The 22,029-nt window shown below is 37.5% G+C and overlaps 1 protein-coding gene across 3 annotated transcripts in view; it reads left to right on the forward strand.

Annotated features, from left to right (window-relative positions):
* sema3b (sema domain, immunoglobulin domain (Ig), short basic domain, secreted, (semaphorin) 3B) overlaps positions 1 to 17,802 on the forward strand; it is a 77,546-nt gene extending 59,744 nt beyond the window's left edge. For 2 of the 3 annotated variants that reach the window (XM_032570860.1, XM_032570848.1), the window contains exons 5-18: positions 2,667 to 2,786; positions 2,912 to 3,005; positions 4,342 to 4,461; positions 4,568 to 4,710; positions 4,809 to 4,923; positions 6,683 to 6,752; positions 6,904 to 7,051; positions 8,019 to 8,238; positions 8,325 to 8,416; positions 9,306 to 9,347; positions 9,669 to 9,826; positions 9,942 to 9,997; positions 11,834 to 11,973; positions 12,884 to 17,802. In XM_032570860.1, coding sequence (XP_032426751.1) covers positions 2,667 to 2,786; positions 2,912 to 3,005; positions 4,342 to 4,461; positions 4,568 to 4,710; positions 4,809 to 4,923; positions 6,683 to 6,752; positions 6,904 to 7,051; positions 8,019 to 8,238; positions 8,325 to 8,416; positions 9,306 to 9,347; positions 9,669 to 9,826; positions 9,942 to 9,997; positions 11,834 to 11,973; positions 12,884 to 13,396 — 2,031 coding nt within the window. In that variant the 3' untranslated portion in view covers positions 13,397 to 17,802. The remainder of the gene's footprint in view (positions 1 to 2,666; positions 2,787 to 2,911; positions 3,006 to 4,341; positions 4,462 to 4,567; positions 4,711 to 4,808; positions 4,924 to 6,682; positions 6,753 to 6,903; positions 7,052 to 8,018; positions 8,239 to 8,324; positions 8,417 to 9,305; positions 9,348 to 9,668; positions 9,827 to 9,941; positions 9,998 to 11,833; positions 11,974 to 12,883) is intronic. The other variant, XM_032570869.1, reaches the window with a different exon arrangement.
* The last annotated feature ends 4,227 nt before the right edge of the window (positions 17,803 to 22,029 follow it).

A 22,029-nucleotide genomic window follows, 5' to 3' on the forward strand; every position in this document is an offset into this window, starting at 1 on the left:
CTTCACCGAGACACTTGGTCTGACTCAGGACTCTGAGTGACACTCTGAAGCTGGATTTAAATCCATAGGAGAATGTGATTGTCACTGCATTTACTGTTCAGGAAACCTCGGAACCAGGGTAGTTTTTCTCAGGCCCTTTTTAATCATTGCTACTGCATCAACCAAAGATTACCTTAATAGAAATTAGCCCAAAAACCCATCAAACTGAGGGAGATATTTCTATTACTTTGACCTTTGGGGTGGAGAGGGTGGCAATCATTTTGAATTAGCTGAATTTTCCCAGAGTTATACTTTATGGTTTTAATTCCATTGCAATTAAAGATATATTGCGATAACCAAAACATGAGTTTTACACATGTGGGACAATGTCAAAGACAGCATAAAGGGAGCTGATGTTCACATAGAAAAGAATGAATACAATAAAATAAATATGTATGAAACTTATAAAAGTATTGCAGGAGCATTGATGAAATTACATTGCTGCAATTATTTATCAAAACAGACAGATGGGAGGACAGAAAACAAATTGATCTATCAAGTTAATCTCCAGAAAAGACAAAAGGTTGGAGGGAAAACAGACATCCTCAATGGGACAATACAGCTTTGAAAGAGGGGAAGGTGAGACGTCAAGTGAGGCCTTGTTGAGGTCACAGGCTGCTTTCTTTGCTCACTGTTTCAACTAATGAGTCAGTGAAAGGTCGTAGGTTCACTGAACCCTTAAACATCCCCCACCAGCACATTCACAGACAGATCCTCAAACCCCCCCTTTAAGCAAATGTGATTGCTGGCATAAGTCCTGGTCCCTGTCCTGTGCGTCTCTTAAGCATCTTTTAAATGCTGTCCTGTGTCTTTTTCTCCCCTGTCACTTCAAAGAATCACAGCTATGCAGACTGTCTCACAATGTGATGACACAGACATGCAAATAAAAACCCAACTACACACACTAATGGTTGACATTTAGGCTGAGGATGTCAAGCATCTTCCAACTAAAAAGGTTGAGTCAAACTTTAGACACTTACATTTGAATATAGTTTTATCTGTGTTTGTTCAACCTGTCGCTTTGGGATATATTTAATTTTAGTTAGCTGTCTGTAACAAGTTCAAATTTTGGGATATGATACAGAGTAGAGAACAGCTAGATTCACACAGAAATCATATTACACACTGTGAAACTCAGCCAGTTAATTTACTTATTTATTTCTTTTTTGAAGGATCAGATGCAAGGGTGAATGATTAGAAATGGCCCCTTTTTTATTTTTTATAAGTAAACATAAAACATAAACTGTATCATTTTTTCACTCTCCAATTCCGGTCACTTGTGGTCTTCCAGAGAGAATCCTATAAAATAGACAGAAATTCATGGTTTTTATCAGACAAATTAAGGGAAAGTTTAAGGTATCTGAAAATATTTTCATGCAGTCTTCTTAGGCTGCTGGTGTTTCATCACTGTCAATCACAGGCATGTTTATTACTGCATTTTGAACCTTGAGAGCTTGATCTTATTCCAGACTATTGTGCAAAATAAAACAGTCTAAATTTGAAGCTAAACCAAGATGGTTCATGAACACAGCCAACTAGGTTTGTGGACTGGACACTAATAAAAAAAACATTTGATTAGTTTCAAACACAAATTTCCCAGAAACCTCAACATCTTATTCCAACTTCCATCCTTCCTTTCTTAGTGTCCATGCTTGTTGATATTGTATGTGTACTGATGACCTGCACAATTTCCTGCCAGTGCTTTGTGTCACTGCATCAACCCCATGGACACTTTGTATTTCCGACCTATTATTGTAGCACAGCAATTTCTTTCACAGACAAATCATATCAGTATATGATGATGTACCTCTATAGAAAAATGCCATCAATAATAATAATGGTTATGCTCATTGTTATGTCCACATTCTCATTATTTAAGGGCCAGCCCCCTCATAACTCACTGTTCTAAGGTTACACCGTTAATGCATCTTATAGTTTCTTAGCGTACCATAAGTCATTAGTTAGCTGTCCCTTGAGAACATGCTAACTGTAACTGTGACTCTGAGTTGGACAGATGTGCTTCGGGGTCAATAACACGCTATCCGATAGGACAAAGAAGGATCAGAAAGAGGTCAACATGCTGAAAGTGGTGTATGTACAGGGGAATAAATGACAAAGATGACAAGAAGTGGTTTTGAAGGTATTGGGTGTTTTTTTTATTGTTGTTGTTTAAGTTGGCTTTTAGTTTAGTTCACTTATATAGTTTATCAACTAAACACTTCATTTGAAAGTCTAAAGATCTGAGGTAAACTTGTCAACTTTAATTAATTTGGATTAGGATTTGGACACGAATAGCTGTAGACACCCTTATAAAAACATTCTGCAGGCATGTGTGTGTTCAGCCAGGACACAAAGAGCGTCACAACAGTGTCCTGGAGTTTGATCTGAGAGCTTGGCCGTGTTGTCACAGGCACAGAGCTTGAGGAGCTATGTGAGGAATGTGAATCAATAAGCTGAAGGACAGAATGTCCAACCTTTGCCTGGTACAGCTCCCTGTAAAAACCTGAAATTTGTGGTCATATATGTAGTTCATGATGCTTAGAAGATGTATTATTAAACCCGATGGCACAAAAAAGAAAAATCACTATTTAATCAAAATTAATTCCAGAACAATTTGTGTGTTTCAGTCTGACTGTGTGAACTATGTGAAGATTGTGCACCACTACAACCGAACCCATCTGTACGCCTGTGGCACCGGAGCTTTCCACCCTACCTGTGCCTTTGTGGAGGTGGGACACAGGATGGAGGTGAGAAACAAACAATGCGCACTAAAACAAATGTACTTCATTACAGTTGGAATCTAGCACTTCATAGGTGAGCTTGCTTGCTGTAGCATAACAATAATTTTCTTTGTGTTCTGGTTCCCTGGTAGGACCATGTGTTTAGGATCGACCCCTCAAAGGTTGAGGATGGGAAAGGGAAGAGTCCATACGATCCTCGGCATAACGCTGCCTCTGTGCTAATCGGTAACTGAACCCTTATAACATTATCTCATCTGATTATTCACTTGATTGTTTTAGTATGGGTTGGGTCTACCTAAGGTTTTCATATTTTGCGCTGTGTTTTGGACTGTGATTGAAAAGCCTTACAAATATGTCCATAAACACCGAGATTATTCAAATTTTGTCAATTTCAACCTCAAACTCTATTTTATTGAATTTTTTTTTTTTTGTTTGTGCTAGACCAACACAAAATTATGCATAATTGTCAAATGCAAGAAAAAGTACACATGGTTAACCCTATACATTTTAGCTTAAACCATTGCAACCAGAGGCCTTCAGGAAGCCAAACTGGTAAGTACCATCTTAGTGGTTTGATAGATAATATTAGCTAAGAAACAGCTTGATGAATACTAGGGATTACACCAGGCAGGTCAGAGGGAATGTTTAAAAGTTAAAGCAAGGTCAGGTTACAGACTAATATCCCAAGCTTTGTTGGTCTCACACAACACTGTTCAGTCAGTAATCTGAACATGGAAAGACTGCAGTGGTAAACCTATCACAATGTGGCTACCTAAAACTGACAGGCCGGGTGAGGAGAGCATTAATCAAGCAATCTGCTGACAGCACAATCATTAGTTCTCCATTGCCCAAGTCTAGTCTGCATGCAAGAGGAAACCCACTGTGGAAAAAACACTTTAAGTCCTGTTGACAGTCATAGAGGACAAAGCAGTCATGTGGTAGAAGGTGCTTTGGTCAGATGAGAGAAAATGTTTGCTCTTCAGTCTACATGAATGTATGTGAGGTGGGAGGCTAACACTGCACATCAGCCTGACAGCTCCATCCTCCTTGGTTAAACACCTACACTCATTATGCTGGGTGTAGGAGTTTCTTCATCATGGAAAGCTGGAAAGAGTTGATGGAAAGATGGATGGAGCCAAATATTCACCAAGTCAGAAGAAAACCTGTTTTTGTCAAATGATCAAAGTTTAGTGGGCAGGTTTATTGAGTGCTACAGTCGCTCTTCTTTCACTTTGACTGAACCCTTTTTCTTCAATGAGCAGGTAAAACCTCTAGTCTTGTTTTGTACGAAGCTGCTGGGAACAAACTCCCAAAGGCATCGTGTAGCAACTGCAGCAAAAGGTGGATTCTAGAAAGTGTTGACTCAGAGACTGAATGTGTCACACTCTCCAGTTTTAATTACTTCTTTATTTTTATTTTTATTGAAAACCATGTGTGTCCTACTATGAATTACTTCATGTCACTCTGCCAGATGAAGAGTGACATGAATGTGACAAACTGTAAAAAAAAATCATGCGTGTTCTGAAACTCGCATAGAATCAAAAGTATTTGTGTTTCCCAGGTGATGAGCTTTATGCAGGTGTAGCCACAGACTTAATGGGACGAGACTTCACCATCTTCAGAAGTCTGGGCAAGCGTCCCTCGATTCGCACCGAACAGCACGACTCACGCTGGCTCAATGGTGTGTGTCCTTTTGTTCATCTTGTAAATAAGCTCCAAGCGCCCTCATGGGACAACGTGGTGTGATGACTGACGCTGCGTTAATTGCCTTTAATTCTGCCAACCAGAACCAAAGTTTGTCGGCTCCTTTTGGGTCCCTGAGAGTGAAAATCCAGATGACGACAAGATATTTTTCTTCTTCCGGGAGACAGCGGTTGAAGCTCAAGGTTTGGGAAAGTCCACTTACTCGCGCATTGGACAGTTATGCAGGGTGAGAGATCACTTAATCAACATCCAACAACTGTGGAAAATTGGGATAAAAACTCTGTTTATGCAAAATCTGATTATAATTGAGTTTTATTTTGTCAGAATGACATGGGTGGACAGAGAAGTCTGGTGAACAAATGGACAACGTTCCTCAAGACCCGTCTGATCTGCTCAGTGCCAGGAGCTGATGGCAGTGACACGTACTTTGACGAGCTGCGTAAGTGTACAGGGCACACTCTGAGACAGAAACACTCAAGTGAAACTACAAATTTAAGGACATTTCTAGGTTTAGTATTGTATAACATACAAAATATATGAAGTTCGGGTTCTCCAGGAAACTCAAATAAAATTTGTAGACTGTTAATTTAATCATGAAAAAGGCTGACCTGGTTTCAGTGCCTCAACTTTTGTTGTAGTGATTTCCAGTCAGCGTAGGAAAAATATGAGATATTTGGAATGATATGTATACTTCCTGTTTCCATTTCTGACAATATCTGCTGTACAATTCAGGGAAAAGATTATTTATATGGCCTTAAGAAAAGCTAGGGGAAAGCTTTAAGAAAAGGGGGAAAAAAAGTTGGAAGATTTTCTGACCCTTTCCTCTGGATCTCTACTCAGAAACACATTCTGGTGGTGTAAATGGAGAAGATGTTAGGAAAACCTGATAAATTCACCAGGATTTAGAAGCCTTTCTGTGTTTAGCCTTAAAGGATCCATATTACAGATTAAATTAAAACAGCAGAATTTAAAGTGCAATACAGATTTACAATAATATTTATGATTCTTGTATGTCCTACAATATTTCTGTCCCTCCATTTCCAATCAAAATAACAAAACAAAACTTAATCTCTAAAATTTCTCTTTCATTATAAACTTGATTCATCTTGTTTAAAAAAAGAAAACACTTTTGCTGGAAACAAGTGGAAACCTGCAGTTTCATTTATTAGACGGTCATCCAAAACATTTATTGAGTCAACAATTAATGGATTTAACATTTTTAAGAATCGTCTTCCTTGTTGCAGTTCACAAAAACCAGTTCAAGTCAAACTGCTGCCTTAAGTAAGGTGCCAGGAAATTTTATGGATGCCCAATTGTAAAATTATGAGTGGTACCTTCACCGTTTTTTTGATGAATATGTCCTCCATTTTTTAAATAAAATGAATTGTGATCAAGGCATAAAACAAATTAAAATAACAACTGTCTGAACCAGCATCTTTACTTTTAATGTGAAGAATTATTAAAAAAACATTATAAATTAAGTTTTATTAAATTTTAACCAAATAATATGTAATACATAAATAACTAAATTCATCAATTGTTATACAATAATATTCAATATTCTCCAAAATTCCTTTTTCTAGTAAGATGTTTTGTTATGTAATGTTTTTCTCAGACCTGTTGTCATGTGGTTTTTCCAGCTGCTGCAGGAGTTTTTAAGATGTGTCTGATAAAAGTGTCTGAAACTCTCTTCGGGCTACAATATGATCTGCCTTTGTGCTCATCTCATGACGGAAGGAAAGGTTAACTAAGTGGAAGACTTTGTCCAAACCCTAACCCCGCCTCAGGCTACACCTGCCATTCACATTTCTCCATGTGAACGATGAGGCTCTTATCTAGATGATGAGCTTGGGACCGCACCTGAGGCCAAAAATAGAGAGAATCTTTCTGTAAAACTGTTAATAATCTATAGGAGTTATCTGGTTAAAAAAAGGACTTCATTAGTTTGTAAACTTTTTTAAAATTTCTATAAAATTGTAACATTTTAAGACTTCTTTGTTCAAGAAGCAAGACTGAGTTTCCTGACATCCGCATTAAGCTGCAGTGGATTCTGTTTCATGTCATGACCCCCACTAATCAGCGAAATGTCTCTTTAAAGTGGTTAGACATGTCCATAGGGCTTTGTTTATCTTTTTCCCAACCTTTGACCTCTGGGCTACCGCCACCTGACCGGGCTGTCTGTGTGTGTCTGTCCTCAGGGGACGTGTTCTTGCTGCAGACAAGGGACAAAAAGAACCCTCTGGTCTATACTGTCTTCTCTACTTCCAGGTCAGAGTCTAGTCACATGTGCATGTTTGTTTATGCGCAAGAGTGAGTGTGTGAGGATATGCATTAGGGAAAGTGAATGGTGAGGAAGCAAAGTGCATACATGTTATGCATGTGTTTGTTGTATCTAACCCTGCTCCTCTTGTTCCCCCAGCAGCAGTGTGTTTAAAGGCTCAGCTGTGTGTCTTTACTCCATGAATGACATCCGGAGGGCCTTCCTGGGGCCTTTTGCACACAAAGAGGGGCCTAACTACCAATGGGTCCCTTTCCAGGGAAAAGTGCCATATCCCCGCCCAGGAATGGTATGTTAATAACTGCAAGGACAAAACAGCAGACAAACTGTAATAATGTCCAATCATAACAGGTTATTAAAATAATCAAAGCCCATTTTTTTAAATAAGGTTATTTCTTAACCTCCATCCTCATGTTACATCTTTTCAAAAATGAATTTGTAAAGAATATTTTTATTTCTTTATTTTTTTTTACTTTTAAACAGACCAAGGTTGAGTCTGACCAAAATAAAAACAAAAATCATGTAATGCCATTGAAAGAAATAATGTTAATATAACAGTGTAATGGTAGTATTTTCAGAGAACCCAGTATGGTACTAAATACCAGTTTTCCATGCAAAACATTTCCACAGTTGTCCCAATCAATATGGGTTTCACACTCCACCAACCACAGAAGAGCTCAGTCAGCAGGATTTGTTCTTGCTGAACTTCATTTTAAAAGACCACAGCAGAACTAGACATACTGAATAGTTAGCAGGCAAATTATGCTGTAAGAATACAACAGAAACTGCATTTTTACTGATTTGGATTTCAGATACAGATCCCACAGGCCTTCAAGGCTTACAGTCAGACTGGACCAAAGTAAATGAGTCAGATTTCTTCATATGAGAGCACAGAAGAAATAACCTAGTTTTAAGCTAAGATGTCTCAAGGTGCTAATGTGCACCTAAGTATTCAGAAAATCCAGAGCTGGAATTTTAATTAAAGAGAGAAACTGGACTCTGACCTGGAGTAAATCTCCTCCAAGTTCCTGACAGCCCTCGCACCATAATGACCTCAATGTGGCCCCACAACTGTGGCTTGGTGCATTCTTAACCAGCTGAAACACTGATGAGTCAGATGTTTTATTCCACTTGTATAAAACCAAAGGCAAAAATATTTTTGAATGGAATGGATAAGTTCAGTCATAACGGTTTCATTTTCATGTTTTACCAAGTTCTGGAAACTACAAAATGTGTTTCTCCTTTCCTTCTGTTAGTGTCCCAGTAAGACATTCGGGAGTTTTGAATCCACAAAAGGTTTCCCAGATGATGTGATCCAGTTTGCCCGTCACCACCCTCTGATGTACAACCCGGTGTACCCCATGAATCGACGGCCTGTGTTTGTTAGAACCAATGTGGAGTACAGCTTCACACAGATCGCTGTGGACAGAGTCAATGCTGCTGATGGACAGTATGACGTCATGTTCATCGGAACAGGTACATGAAAGGTTTCTTCTTCACTTTGCATTTTCTCTTTAGTAAAATGAAAATGACAGGGAGATAATGAGCATGTGGTATTTCAGACAAAGGGACAGTCCTGAAGGTGATCAGTGTCCCCAAGGAGAGCTGGAACAACATGGAAGAACTTTTACTGGAAGAGCTGGAGGTCTTCAAAGTAAGAATAAAATAAACTTCAATGTATTGTACAAGACAGCAGAAATAAATACCACATTTTATGATTTTACCTAACCTGTCTATTTATTTTATATGACATATTGGAAACAGTTCAGCAGCAATTTATAGAAAAACAATGTAGCCACTGTTTTTTAAGTGACCAGAAAAGCAAATTTCCCAACTTACTTTCAAATGTGTTCAGACAGACATTAAAAATGATGAAAAACAAAGTCAAGACAATCAAAAATTCTGCTTAAAGTTTCAAAAACACTGAAAATTTGATTTAAAATACAACAAACCATGGCATCAGTTTGACAGCAAAGTTTTCATTTTGATTGTGAGTTTATGAGGTGCAGATTTATGTTCTTGTTTAGTGTCGAAGAGACAATAGCTTGGAGAGCTAACAGACAATCACCTTATCCAGCAATTTAAAAGAATAGTTTAATCAGCAATAATGGTGAAATAAAAAAAAAAAACATTGACAAAAACCGTAACAATACTGTCATCATTCGGGTAGATGTTGGTATTTTTAGCCCTTTTAACCAACAACTGTTTCCCAAAAATGCTTTACATTTACTAGCTGGGCAGTGAATGTGCAAAAATGAGAAAAAAAACCTTTTCTTTTAATGGTTTTACGCTGGATGATATCCTGCGCTTTAAAGTAGAGAGAAGTTTAAAGCAAAACTTAAGAATGTTCACCTTTTTTACAGTCATCTTGCATAATAACATTTCTTGTTTCAACAGAGCAGTTTTTGAAATACTGCTTTCTAAAAATGTTTGTTTTCCCTAAAATAAAAAAATACAAACAAGTAACTTCAACTGCTACAAAAGAAGGGCTTATTTGTACTTTAAGGGTACTAATTTTTCTTTTAATCCATTCTTTTCTTCAGGATGCCTCATCTGTTATTAACATGCAGATCTCTTCCAAACGGGTAAGTTTACTTTGATTCTCCCCTGTTCCCAAAACACTTTTTGGGAACAGAAACATACCGGCAACCTGACCACCGTGGGCCATATGTTGAAAAAACAAACAGTAAAAGAAGGTGATTAGTGACAATACTAAATCAGAATGGTTACAGAAAGTTCACTTCAAATCCCCTAAAGGCTTCATAAATTACCACAGTCGTCACTGTTAGAGATACAAACAATTGGATTTATGACAGATAACTCCAGCTGTTTTCAGTTCTGATAAATGGACATTCTTTAGGCCTTTTTGTCAAACGTTTCCATCTTGTCCCTGCCTATTTTCACAGCAACAGCTGTATGTCGGCTCGGACACAGGAATCGCCCAAGTCCCGCTTCACCGGTGCAGTGTTTACGGGAAGGCTTGCGCCGAGTGCTGCCTGGCCCGAGATCCATATTGCGCTTGGGACGGAACATCCTGTACTCGTTACCTACCGAATACAAAGAGGTCTGTGACAAAATGTCTATGGCATACGTACTGTATGGAGAGATAGCTGTAAGGAAATTGAAGTCTCGACAGAAGTGGAAATTACTATAACCAGTTTTTTTTTTATTCCATCTAGACGTTTTCGTCGACAGGATGTAAGGAACGGAGACCCCAACACCCTTTGCTCAGGAGGTAAATTTACAGAACTCGTACTGTAAAATGCAGCCCAGTTAAATTTTATTAGTAGAAGTGTAATGATCCATTCAGCTTATGAGGATGTAAAATAATGGGTTCAAGAGAACAAGAGGAGACCACATTTTTACAATATTTCCAGGAAAACTAATAATCGCCTTTTTTTTGTGTTTCCATGAATACAGTGACGGTTTCATTAACCACCAAAAGTATTTACAAGGCTCTGCAAAATATCTCCTTACATGTTTAAGTCCATATATTGTGCTTTGCTTGTCTAATCCTGATGACTAAAGTGCATTAATGTGCCTCTTTTTCTGTTTTAGAAATAAAGCTTTTAGAAATCTCTATACTTTGTTTTTTTAAAGAATCTTTTTTGGTACTGAGTTGCCAAGTTCAGGTGTGATAAGTCAAGATATTTTGAATCACAGTTTATCAAATACAATACAGGGTTTATTGAAAACAAAAACCTTCAATTCTGACTGGAGGCACTGAATCACATACCAACTTTTGCCCAACTGGTAATAGTTAGCCAGTTGTGCTATTTAATTTGTGTGATTAAAGTTAATTTGTACTTTTGGTCACTGTCACATTATCAAAAATCTGCTTCAAAGATGTTTTAAAATTGGTGTAAGCTTCTTCAATGCCTTAGCTGTTGATGGGCAGTCTGGCGACCAATCTTGTACCAGTTAATGTTAAAAAACAACTAGACCTGTGTAAGGTCAAAGTTAAATAATTCACATTCATAGTTCATCATCATGTCAACATTCTCAGTTTAAAGTTCCAACTTGAACCAGCTGTTGCTTTTTTGTATATTTTCTGAAATTACATTTAAAAATAAATGTAGCGATAGGTCATGGCTTCATTTAGCAGTGCTGATGAGCAGCATTCAGTTGATGCTGTCAACACAATTAAAGAACTCCTTCCTTTCTTTCCTCAAAACCTAATAACAACTGCATGGTGTTGAGTGAAAATCACAATAAATGTATTGAGTATTAATATTGTAAGGTTTTTGTGCTATAAGATCTTGTTACAGCCCTGTTTGTTAATGGTTAATTTGTGTGGAAAAAAACTAAAATATGTTGAATGTAGCAGGTTTTAAGGCTAGAGTTTTGCACATGAACACTGTCTGTGCCTTTTCCTGTATTGACATGATGGATGTCTTGGTATTTAACGTCGTACTGTCCTCTTGGCAAAACAGCCAAAACGCTTCACCTCTGGTGACATCTGTCCTCTCAGACCACAAAGAGAGCATTCAGCCCCTCTCTGTGTTTCTACACCACAACTAAATCAGGCTAATCACTCCAGCTGAAAGAGCTCCTGGGTAATACGATTAAATCATGTGGCATACAAGCCGAGCAAAACTGATGTAGATCAGCGTAATTGTCTCAGATGTGACTGGACCGGCCAAAAATTGCTGGTCAGCCTGTTTGGCAGGTTGCACACCATTGTTTCCCCTTAAAGCTGCTAAAGTTTTATTCTCTCTATTTATTGAATAGTTCTTTTTTTCTTTCATTCCTTTTAGCCAAAGCTTAGAAGCACAAGGTGTCATAAGTTAGGACATTAGAAGTCGCAATATGTATAAATATTTGGATCGACTCACTAAGTTCTGATAAATAATGAGAAGGCATGATCTTGTATAGAGGAATAATCAATTTTCCTACACAAGAACTGTCACCTCTAAATAGTTTTCTTTTTTTTAAATGCCCTTCCAAACAACATAAGCCAAGTTACCGAAAGGCATATATTTTCCAGGCAGTTTCTTTTTTTTTTTAAAATCAAATTACAGGCTTCTAATCAAGCCTATAATTATATCTTTGTGTCTTCTGCCCCCTTCAGACCACCACAAGCATCGTGTTGCAGAGAAGAAGCTGTATGGAGTTGAGGGAAGCAGCACTTTCTTGGAGTGTATCCCCAAATCCCTTCAGGCCAGAGTCACCTGGACTTATCAGAAACAACCACAGAACCCACGAGAGGAGGTGAGAGGGGGAAAGTTAAGGACGAGTTGGGGATGAAGGCACATTGTAATGATGTTGTCTGAGGTCACTGTATTGTTTTGTTTTTATCAGATTATCCAATTCCTTATTTTCTTCTTATTGCTATAATTCATGATATTTTACTTTTGACTTGGATGATTCACCTCCCATGACAACTGAAAATGTATTAGAGTAAGTTTATACATAAGGGCCCACTGACTAGATAATGTCACTAGTGCATTACCTAAAAATACAGATCAGAAAAACATTCTCATTTTTATTCTCTTCAGAATATGTCAAAATCTGGCTGCTAAAAATGACTCACAATTTGCACCATCACACATGGGACCATAACTGGTGGCATGAATTAATTTAGGGATTTTATATTAGTTGAATTAAGAGACTGTAAGAAAAAAAACCTCGAAATCTGTTGCTTTAAAACACTCCATCAATTCAGAATGAGTTGAACTATTTTGCAAAGAAGAATTTCACTAGATGTGCTAAGAAAGTAATTACATTTTATTTCCATACATTTCATTTCTGTACAAATGTAATCTTAAGACACTTTGCAAGTCAATAATTTCTATCCGTACAGATAAATAGCAGCTTCAATCAGCAGTAGGTATTGTTGTGGCATGATCTTGGAGAGAAAGCTATTAGATAAAAAAATATTCCATATTGTTAGTAGCTCTTTCATTTACTTTACCCAGGAGAGAAATGGTTAAACACAGAAAGGGCCTCGGTTTTTTAAGTAGTCAGAGGACATTTGGTCATTGGCAACAAAATGTAGGTGGGTCATTCCCTCAAGAAAGGTGTCACAGCTAAACAAAAACACCAGGCCACATAGAGACAGTTCAACAGAGAAATAGAATCATGTTGTGAGAGGTGAACTGAATCATATTTTTGACTCTAGGTACATCTTGATGAACGTATCCTGCAGACAGACAGGGGCCTACTGATTCGTCGGGTTCTCAAGAGAGATGTCGGTGTCTACCAATGCCACGCTATGGAGCACGGATTCACCCAGACATTGCTGGGCATCACTTTAGATGTCGTACCATCGACATCTTCCTCCATCTCCAATCTTCCCTCCGACTCTCCTGTTCGATTAGATCCTCGTAGCGGAAGTGGTCCCTCACTGACCAATCAAAAGCTTTGGTATCGGGACTTCATGCAGCTGGTGGACCACCCTAACCTCAGCACTGTTGACCAAATTTGTGAGCAAGTTTGGGCACGGAAGCATGCTGGTGCAGACCAGGTGTCAAAGAGTTTTGAGTCTCCAAGGAAGGAGATCGTACCTTTGGGTCCTGCTGTCCGACCGGCCAATAAGAAGTGGAAGCATCTTCAGGAGATCCGAAAGGGGAGAAACCGCAGGACCCATGATGGGAAACTGAGCTCTCGGGCACCGCGAAGTGCTCGGGAGTAACGATGACGAGAAACAGATGAAAAAGAGTGAGAGGGAGAGTGAAAGAAAGTAACTGAGAGACCAGATACTCATGGAGGTGTTCACATATACAAATACACACATAAAGACATGCACAGACACACACCACCTCCTGTATTGTGTTTATTTATCTGTGGATACCACCACTATATGGTACACCATCCCCCTGATTCCTCATCCCTGTGACCAGCTTCCTGCATGCGCTGCCTTACTGCCCAAACTGATTCTGCACGATCCCTTTACACTGCTTCACTAGGATAGTCACGTGTACTAGCAAATACGCGAGAGGAAATTCACCCTCATGAGGAGGCAATAAACTGACACACACATCTAAAGCTTATTCTACAAGCCATTTCCACTACTTTAATAGTTAGTGTATTACCTGTTACTCTCTGGACAACACCCTACAACTACTCATGAACAGTCCTAAAGGTTTTGAGAAGCACTCTTCAATGTATAACATTTTTTTAAGTGACCTAAATACGGGCAGAATGGAGAAAGCGACAACTGGAAGAATGATGCAAAAATATAGTCTTGAACTGAAAACGAGTAATTATGTTTAAAATGTATGTGCATGTTGCACTGACGTTTGTAAGAACCAGAGTAATTGATGAACATCTTTCTGTGGCCCCCCTTCCATTCTTATCACCACTTGTTATTTGTACAAATTACACCATGGAGCCATGAAGAGTTACCAGCACCTGTGGAACACATTATTATTTGTGAAAATGTTATAAATTTGTTGTGGGGTTGGATTCTTGAGTCAGTTTTATTTTTTTAGTTGTTTCCATTGACACATTGAGTTTGTATCATCATAAACAACAGACTTAAAACAAGGGATGCACCGATCAGGGTTTTCTGGCCAATTTTCGATTATTAAAGCTTTGACCTGCCAATGCAAAGCTTCACCAGTTCCATGTAACGTTTTAGAGGCTTGTTTTGATGATGAGACTTTCGGAAGCAGGAGAGACACTTCCAGGTTGGGTTGACACCCTGGTGGTTTAAGTGGAAGTCTGGTCATTTCAAAAGGTATGACAGTGTCTCTCAGGAGTTTTCAGAAGTATGAGGTACCAGGCCTCTTCATATCAGCTTTTAGGTTCCTGTATGACTGGTGTCAGAACTTGGTTTGTCAGTAAGTCTGACTGGTTTTCTGTGGGAGGTTTCTCTTTGTCAACAACTCTTTTTATGACCTATATGGACAGAATTTCTTGGTACAGCAAAGGAATTGAGGGGATCCTTTTTGGCGACCTCTTCTTTTTGCAGATGATGTGGTTCTCTTGATTTCATCAAACCGTGATCTCCAACTTTCACTGGCAGAATTCACAGCCAAATGTGAATCATCCAGGATAAAAATCAACCCCTCAAAATCCTAGACAATGACTTTGAAAAGACTGGAATCAATGTTTTATCCAGGGCAGGAATGAAGTGGAGTTTAAGCATCTTGGGATCCCTGATACATGGATCAGGGAAAATGGAGTGGGAGATCAACTTTGTGCAGCATCCGCAGTGATGCAAGTTCTGTACATGCCCATTATGGTGAAGAAAGAGCTGAGCCGAAAAGCGAAACTCTTGATTTACCAGTTGATCTACGTTCTTATCCCTCATCTACGAACATAAGCTTTCAGTAGTGACCAAAAAGAGCAGGATTGTGGATACAAGTGGTCGAAATGAGTTGCCTTCACAGGATGTCTGGATTCTACCTTAGAGATGGGGTGAAAAGCCTGGTCATCTGGGAGGGACTCAGAGTAAAGTCACTGCTCTTCCACATCGAGATGAGCCAGTGAAGGTGGATAAGGCGTCTGGTTAGAATACATTCTGGAGGTGTTCCAGGCATGTCTCTCTGGGAGGAGACCCCCCGGATGGATAGATGGATGGATGGATGGATGGATGACAAAATTATAATCACTGTGGGAATCTTGTACCATAGACATTTAATAAATAATATCTGAAAGACCTGCCCAAAAGAACATAGACCATGCACAAAACAAAAATACAAAACATACATAGTTTAAAACCATAAATATTACTTTGAGTGAAGGATTTACTTCCTCTATTACTGCTAATGTTAGTACACAGGTGATGACTTCAAATGGTTTACAGTTAAAGTTAGCAGGATGTATGAGCTTCATAGTGTTATAATAGAAAAACTGTCAACCAATTTAATCACCAGTTTCCACTAAACTCCATTCAAAGGTTACTGGTAATTGAAGAAACAGTACTTATATAGTGATATAGTTCTAGGCTCAATTTGTTAAGGTTTCAAACCCAGTGGTCAACAGTTGAGGTGGTCAAGCTGAGAATCAGCCGTTTCCAATCACCAGATGTCAGAAGTCTTCCTCGGTGCATCTCTGATCAGAATATTTATTTCAGTCAGTTTATATGGTCTTAGTTAGGAACGAGTCATAACTGGCCTCTTAATAAAAAATCTAATTGCTGGTTAAAACCACTAGAGAGTGGGTAATGATAGATGTACTCATATTCCATAAAGTGGAAGAAGAATAAGTCATTTACGAAACAGAAAAAGCTGGAAGAAACAATAGAACGAATAAATCAATCTATTAAAAAGAGATTTGAGAATACAATTAGGAACCAAATTAGAGCTTATAGCATCAATTTCTAAGTAAAAAATTACAACTAAAATAATTTGGTCGTAATTCAGAACAGTAATTCTTACTGTCGATCTTTTTGCTTCCAGCATTTTTGGCATTTAAGATAAATAATGAGAACAGTGGTTTGTGGGGAAAGGGATAAATATGGTAGGAAAGGTGAAAGGAAAGGGGGAAGATTTAAGCAGACTCAAAATATGACAACCCATGTTTTTGGGCTACAGAACAGTTTATAAATATATAAATATATCCATATTAGCATGATATTTATGAGTGAGAATAAAGTTTTTCTTTTCTGTATACTAAGCAGTACAACATGTCTTTCACACTGTTCAATCCTAAATTGTTAGCGATACATAGATTAGCAGCTGATATACAGTGAGTACGGGATTCCTAGTTCAGCACACTAAATTCATTTTCTACAGATTGTGAAAAAAATATTCTACACTTTGTAATCACTTGTTATGTAGTGTTGCAGTCATTGAAATCATTGGATGCTGGTTGAGGGTATAAACTCTAGCTAAAGGACAGTTATCACAGCAAGATTTTCCTTTTTAAATGTCTTAGTCTCTAGGTGTTTAATTTGTAAAGAAACCATATTTGTTGGTTGCTTGTGCTAACATGATGTGTGTAGCCTGCCCCCTAGTGTTCATTGCTTGAACAGGCTCAGATAAGGAGCCTGTCTGTGGTACTTTGATATGCAAGAAAGGAACTGGTGGGTCTTCTTAGATAAAACATGTGTTCATGTTTTACAGAAATAAAATCTGTACTGATATGTTTTGTGCTGCTACCACCAAATGTCATGGTTTTAGTCAAATTATCTTAAGTTAGTGTATTCATCCCAGTTAAAAGCAAAGCGTGGGGATTTTAGATGTATGATATCATTGTCATTGTTATTTATGTACCTTTTTATAGATGTGTAATTAAGTCTCTAAACTAAACTCAACGATGACGCCTATGAAAGGGACACTCAGCACTTCGACACCACATTGAACAGGGCTAGATTGACTTAAAAAAGTGAATTTTCAACTCTTAAGGGAGCAGCTGATCAGCGCTTTGGACATATGTGCACCAACTAATTCTGAATCAGCAGTGATGTCAAACATGCCTGAGTATCCCTTTTCAGCCAGCTTTTGTTTGTGCTTGAACTTGCATGACTAAAGTTTGTGGCTAATGCATCTGACAATGACATGATGACATGAGAGATGGAGAGGTAAAGAAAGCACAATGTTAAATATCATTATTCCTACGTATTTATGTGGAAAGATAAGCTGAGTTGTTGTGGATTTTTGTGTTTTCCTTATAAATGTAGATTTATTTCTCTAGTGTTCGTGTTCTGCTGACAAGGACTTGTCCTTAGCATTTTTTAATCCTTTACAGCCAATAGAAAAGCTTTTTTCCTGCAGACAGTGTCCAATTAAAGTCTTTTGTTGTTCTAAAAGCCCTCTTTTCCAAATCTTCCTTATATCCCAATTCTATGTGATGTGGTGTTTTTTTGAAAAGCTTACTATGTGTTTGTATGTTGAGTGAGTGCATGTGTCTGTGTGCAAGATTAAACTGTTCACTTGAACACGATTTGTGTCTTCAGCCTAACAATTTTTGTGGACAACAGAGCTTTGTATATAGTGGCAAAGGTACAGTGGAGTGTTGGGAGGTCTGCAGCTGAAAGTCTGAGGTCAAAGGCCAAAGTTAATGTGGTGCACTGTAATATACCTGGGTCTTTGTGAAATGTCATGTCAAAATGTTTTTGATTAATACAATAAAAATATGCAGTTACTTAAAGATTTGCTTGACTTTTTTGAACACTATCATCTTTTCATTGTTTATTGAATACACTAGAACTGTGCATTGTGTTTAAATTAGTAACTAAAAGGAGGACTTACTATTCTGGTCTGTGGTCAGTAAATACAACTTTGCTCTTATTCCCATTTTCCAGTCTCCTACTCAGGACACATACATATAAATAATGGTAAACTCTCATAATTTTGGTTAGTTAAAATCACCATTCAGTTTATTATGCATGAGTTGCTGTTTTAAAAACAAAGCTTGGGTACCTATAATCCACATCCGTAAAAACCACCAAAGAAAGGGTGTATAGGGTCCAATATTATGTGTATTATCTACACATGCATCTCAATAAATGAAACTACTATCAGGAAGACATTTTTTTTCTCTTCAGTACGTTGGGAGAGTGGATGTGAATATCTGTGTGTGAGGATGAGGCTGGGAATGTGTGATTGTGTCTGTGTGCAGCTGTTTAGCTTTCAGGTTGGGTTCTGGGCTGAACCCTCTCCTGGATCATGTTGGGCCTCCCACTAAATGTATAAAATGTATCTTAAACAACCGTTTGCCATCCTTTATCAACTGTTTGCCAACAACTTTATCGGTTTGTAGTTATGGTTCTGTTCTGGGGATGAGTGTGGAACCACTGGAGATGATAATACAAAGAAGGATTCTTCATAAAATCAAGAAAATTATGAACAACCCTGACCGGGCTGTTCATGAGTCTATATTGGGAAAACTGTGTTTTCAGTCAGAGGTTTCTTCAAATTTGCAGTAATACAGACCGCTGCAATCTTTGAAGAATTTGAATTAATAAGAGTTACAACAACATTTAATTTCCCCTGATTATTGAAATTAATAAAGTATTTTTTAAATTTGTATTACGTCTCTGGACATCACTCCAGCAGGTGGTACCAATATGGTTTTTCTTCATTTCTCAGGTATAGTCTTAGCGAGTTTATTAACCCATCGACATTCTCTGCTAGAAGGTAATTAATCTCAATATCACACCATAAGTCAACTAAAACAACTGCCTTCTCACCCTGTCATCCATTTTAGTGTCTGCAAATTAAATCTAAATAACTATAAACACTATAAATTAGTCTTTATAGAACAGTTTGTTCTTTGTACAGTTTGTGGCTTTATACTTATTTATTGCTTTCACTTTTTCTCTCTGTATATGTCAGTAAATTAAACATTTCTATCCTTTACACTTGCAACCTGCTTTACATCTTTTCCTGCTCAACTGAGTTTAGAAAATATAACTTTACTGCCATCCAGGGGTGTCAAGCTCCAGTCCTCAAGGGCCGGTGTCCTCCAACTTTTAGATGTGCCTCTGCTGCACCACACCTGAATAGAATAATTAGGTCATTAGCAAGGCTGGGAGAACTGATCTACACAAGGAGGAGGTAATTAAGCCATTTCATTCCAGTGTTTTGTACCTGTGGCACATCTAAAAGCTGTAGGACAGCGGCCCTCGAGGACTGGAGTTTGACACCTGTGGATTAATGGGTTCTCTCCGGGTGCTCCGGCTTCCTCCCACAGTACAAAAAGATTTTGTTCACACTAGATAATAAATGGATGTTTTTTTAATAATAATAAAAGTAATATTAATATTGCCACACAAAAAAAACAGAATATGCAGTCCATTACAGTTTTATGTTTTTATTGCTTGATGTTTATTTAAGATTATTAATAAGTGATCAATGTGGTAGATTAGCTACCGCTCTACTGATGATCTGTCAGAGTTGCTGTTTAACTCGCCTTTTTTATTTTCTATACAGGGTCTGCATCCTTTTTTTTTTTTTTACTTTTAAAAACATTTTTGTATTGCATTAAAATGTCAATACAATATGGAAGCCTGTTTCCGCCACTCTGTTAAAAAATAAATAAATAAATAAATAAATTATCTCTAAATAATGAGATAATATCTCAAAATAATGAGATACTAAATAATAATGTATAATAAGATACAAAATATAAGATATTTTACTATTTTGTAGATATAATACTATATAATACTATTTTGTATAAAATACAAAATAGTATTTTATTTTGAGATATCTCAAAATAATGAGATATTTTGAGATATCTCATTATTTTAAGCGTCAACCTCAAAATAATAAGATAATTTATTTAATTTTTTTAACAGAGTGGTGGAAACGGGCTTCCATACGTTTCTGCCACTCTGTTAAAAAAAATAAAATAAATAATCTCATTGTAATGAGATTATTTATCTCATTACAATGAGATAAATAATCTAAAAATATATAAAATAAAAAAATATATATATTTTTTTTTTAACAGAGTGGCGGAAACGTATGGAAGCCCGTTTCCACCACTCTGTTAAAAAAATAAATAAAAAATAATCTCATTATAATGAGATAGTATCTGAAAATAATGAGATATTTTGAGATATCTCATTATTTTAAGCGTCAATCTCAAAATAATGACATAGTATCTGAGATATGAGATAGTATCTCATTATTATGAGATTATTTATTTATTTATTTTTAAATAAATAAATGGCAGAAACGGGCTTCCATAGAGTTTGTGAAAACTTTTGCAAGGGTTTTCGTGAGTTCACAGAACTGACGATGTAGTGTATTGCTGTTTGGGTACGAAAAGAAATATTCAGACAGACAATTAATAAGGAAATCTCTGTGCTTCAGTCTCGCTTTTATTGCTTCAGTTTTCCCCAATATTCCCTCAGTCACCTCTACGCAAAGATTAGACCTGGGAATCCTCTCTGACTGACTTCAGAGCAGAGTTTAAACAGATTAGACAGCGTAAATCGGAGCTGGATTATTTTACTTCTCCTGTTTTTGTTTGCTACAAAAGAGAGTAATGTGCTCGCTAACCTGAATGTTTTTAAGGGTCTAGTGTAGAAACTTTAGTAGGTTTTCAGGTGAAACAAAATAATACCAAGCAATTGCAGTAACTGGCACCAGTGATGAGAAGCTTTTCCACTTTTGACAAATTCACGATTGAGATTTTTTTGAAGTCGCTAGAAAATATTGCTTTCCAGCACAAAGATTTGCCTTTACCTTTACAGAGCTCTTTGGTTCCTCCTATCAGTCTGTAGCTTCTCATATTGAGGTCATCAAACCAAATTTCAGATCTACCATAACTGACTGACACCTGCTGGCCTCAGGTTTGCAACCAGCTTGTGACTGAGAAACCAGTAACCTCCTCCCAGATGATGACATGAACTTGTTAGTTCCTCTGTCCATTGTAGTAGCTGATATATTGTGAAAGTATCAGTCTCCTCTTCCTTCTGCGTTCAGCCAGAGCCGACAGGACACAGTGAGCTTGATTAGAGGACAGAGAGTCACACTGTGACACGATGCCTTTTGAGCCAATGATCCTGCATAAACTGTCTGGGTTTTTTTGCATCTGTTGGTGCATCTTATTACATCTGAGGACAAATGTTATATTCATAAGATGATTCTTTAAACTAAGTAAACTTCCTAATTAAATCCTAAATACGATGCAAATCTCCAAAACGCTGATCATTTATTGACTGTTTTTTCATCAAAAACTGATATTGGGCTACAAGATTCAAGTTTTAATTGGTGTTTTCCATGAAGTTGTGATTAATGAGACCAAATACATGAGTATATATATAAACATAAATATATATGTGTGAAAAATTAAAATTTTATTAGTCATGTAGTCAGGAAAACTTCTGTTGCCTTGTTTTTGCACTGGACCTGTTTGACGTGTTGTATACTGTTCCCCTTTCTGCTTTGAGATGATCTCTGTCTTAATTGACATTTTATGTAAATCAGTGATGACAGTGATACAACAATAAATATCTTGAAGTAAGCTTTGTGCTGCTTGTCTTTTTTTCTTTTATACGTCACACCAGAAGCAGAACAAATGTTTTTCTGATACGGTTAGAAATTCCACAAATCACAATTTCAGCTAAAACTCAAAACTAACCACACCAACGTTCTCTGACATCGGTTTCTACTGTCTGACGGCCGCAGTTACCATGGTTGCTGAATGTTTTTGTTGTTCACAGGTTGTCCTGAGGGTCACTGACAAAGACGCATCTATGCACACATACTTAAGATCAATTTCTATCTGTTGTGTCCCACTAGCCTGGAAAAACCCAGCTCCTTGATTTACGCTTTGCTTCATACACCGGGTCTAGACCCTGGGCTACTGAGAAATGATTGTCTAATAGAGGTGTGAACTTCAAGTTTCAAAGAATTAGATTAC

Source organism: Xiphophorus hellerii, chromosome 1, assembly GCF_003331165.1.
Source record: "Xiphophorus hellerii strain 12219 chromosome 1, Xiphophorus_hellerii-4.1, whole genome shotgun sequence".
Classification (NCBI taxonomy): domain Eukaryota; kingdom Metazoa; phylum Chordata; class Actinopteri; order Cyprinodontiformes; family Poeciliidae; genus Xiphophorus; species Xiphophorus hellerii.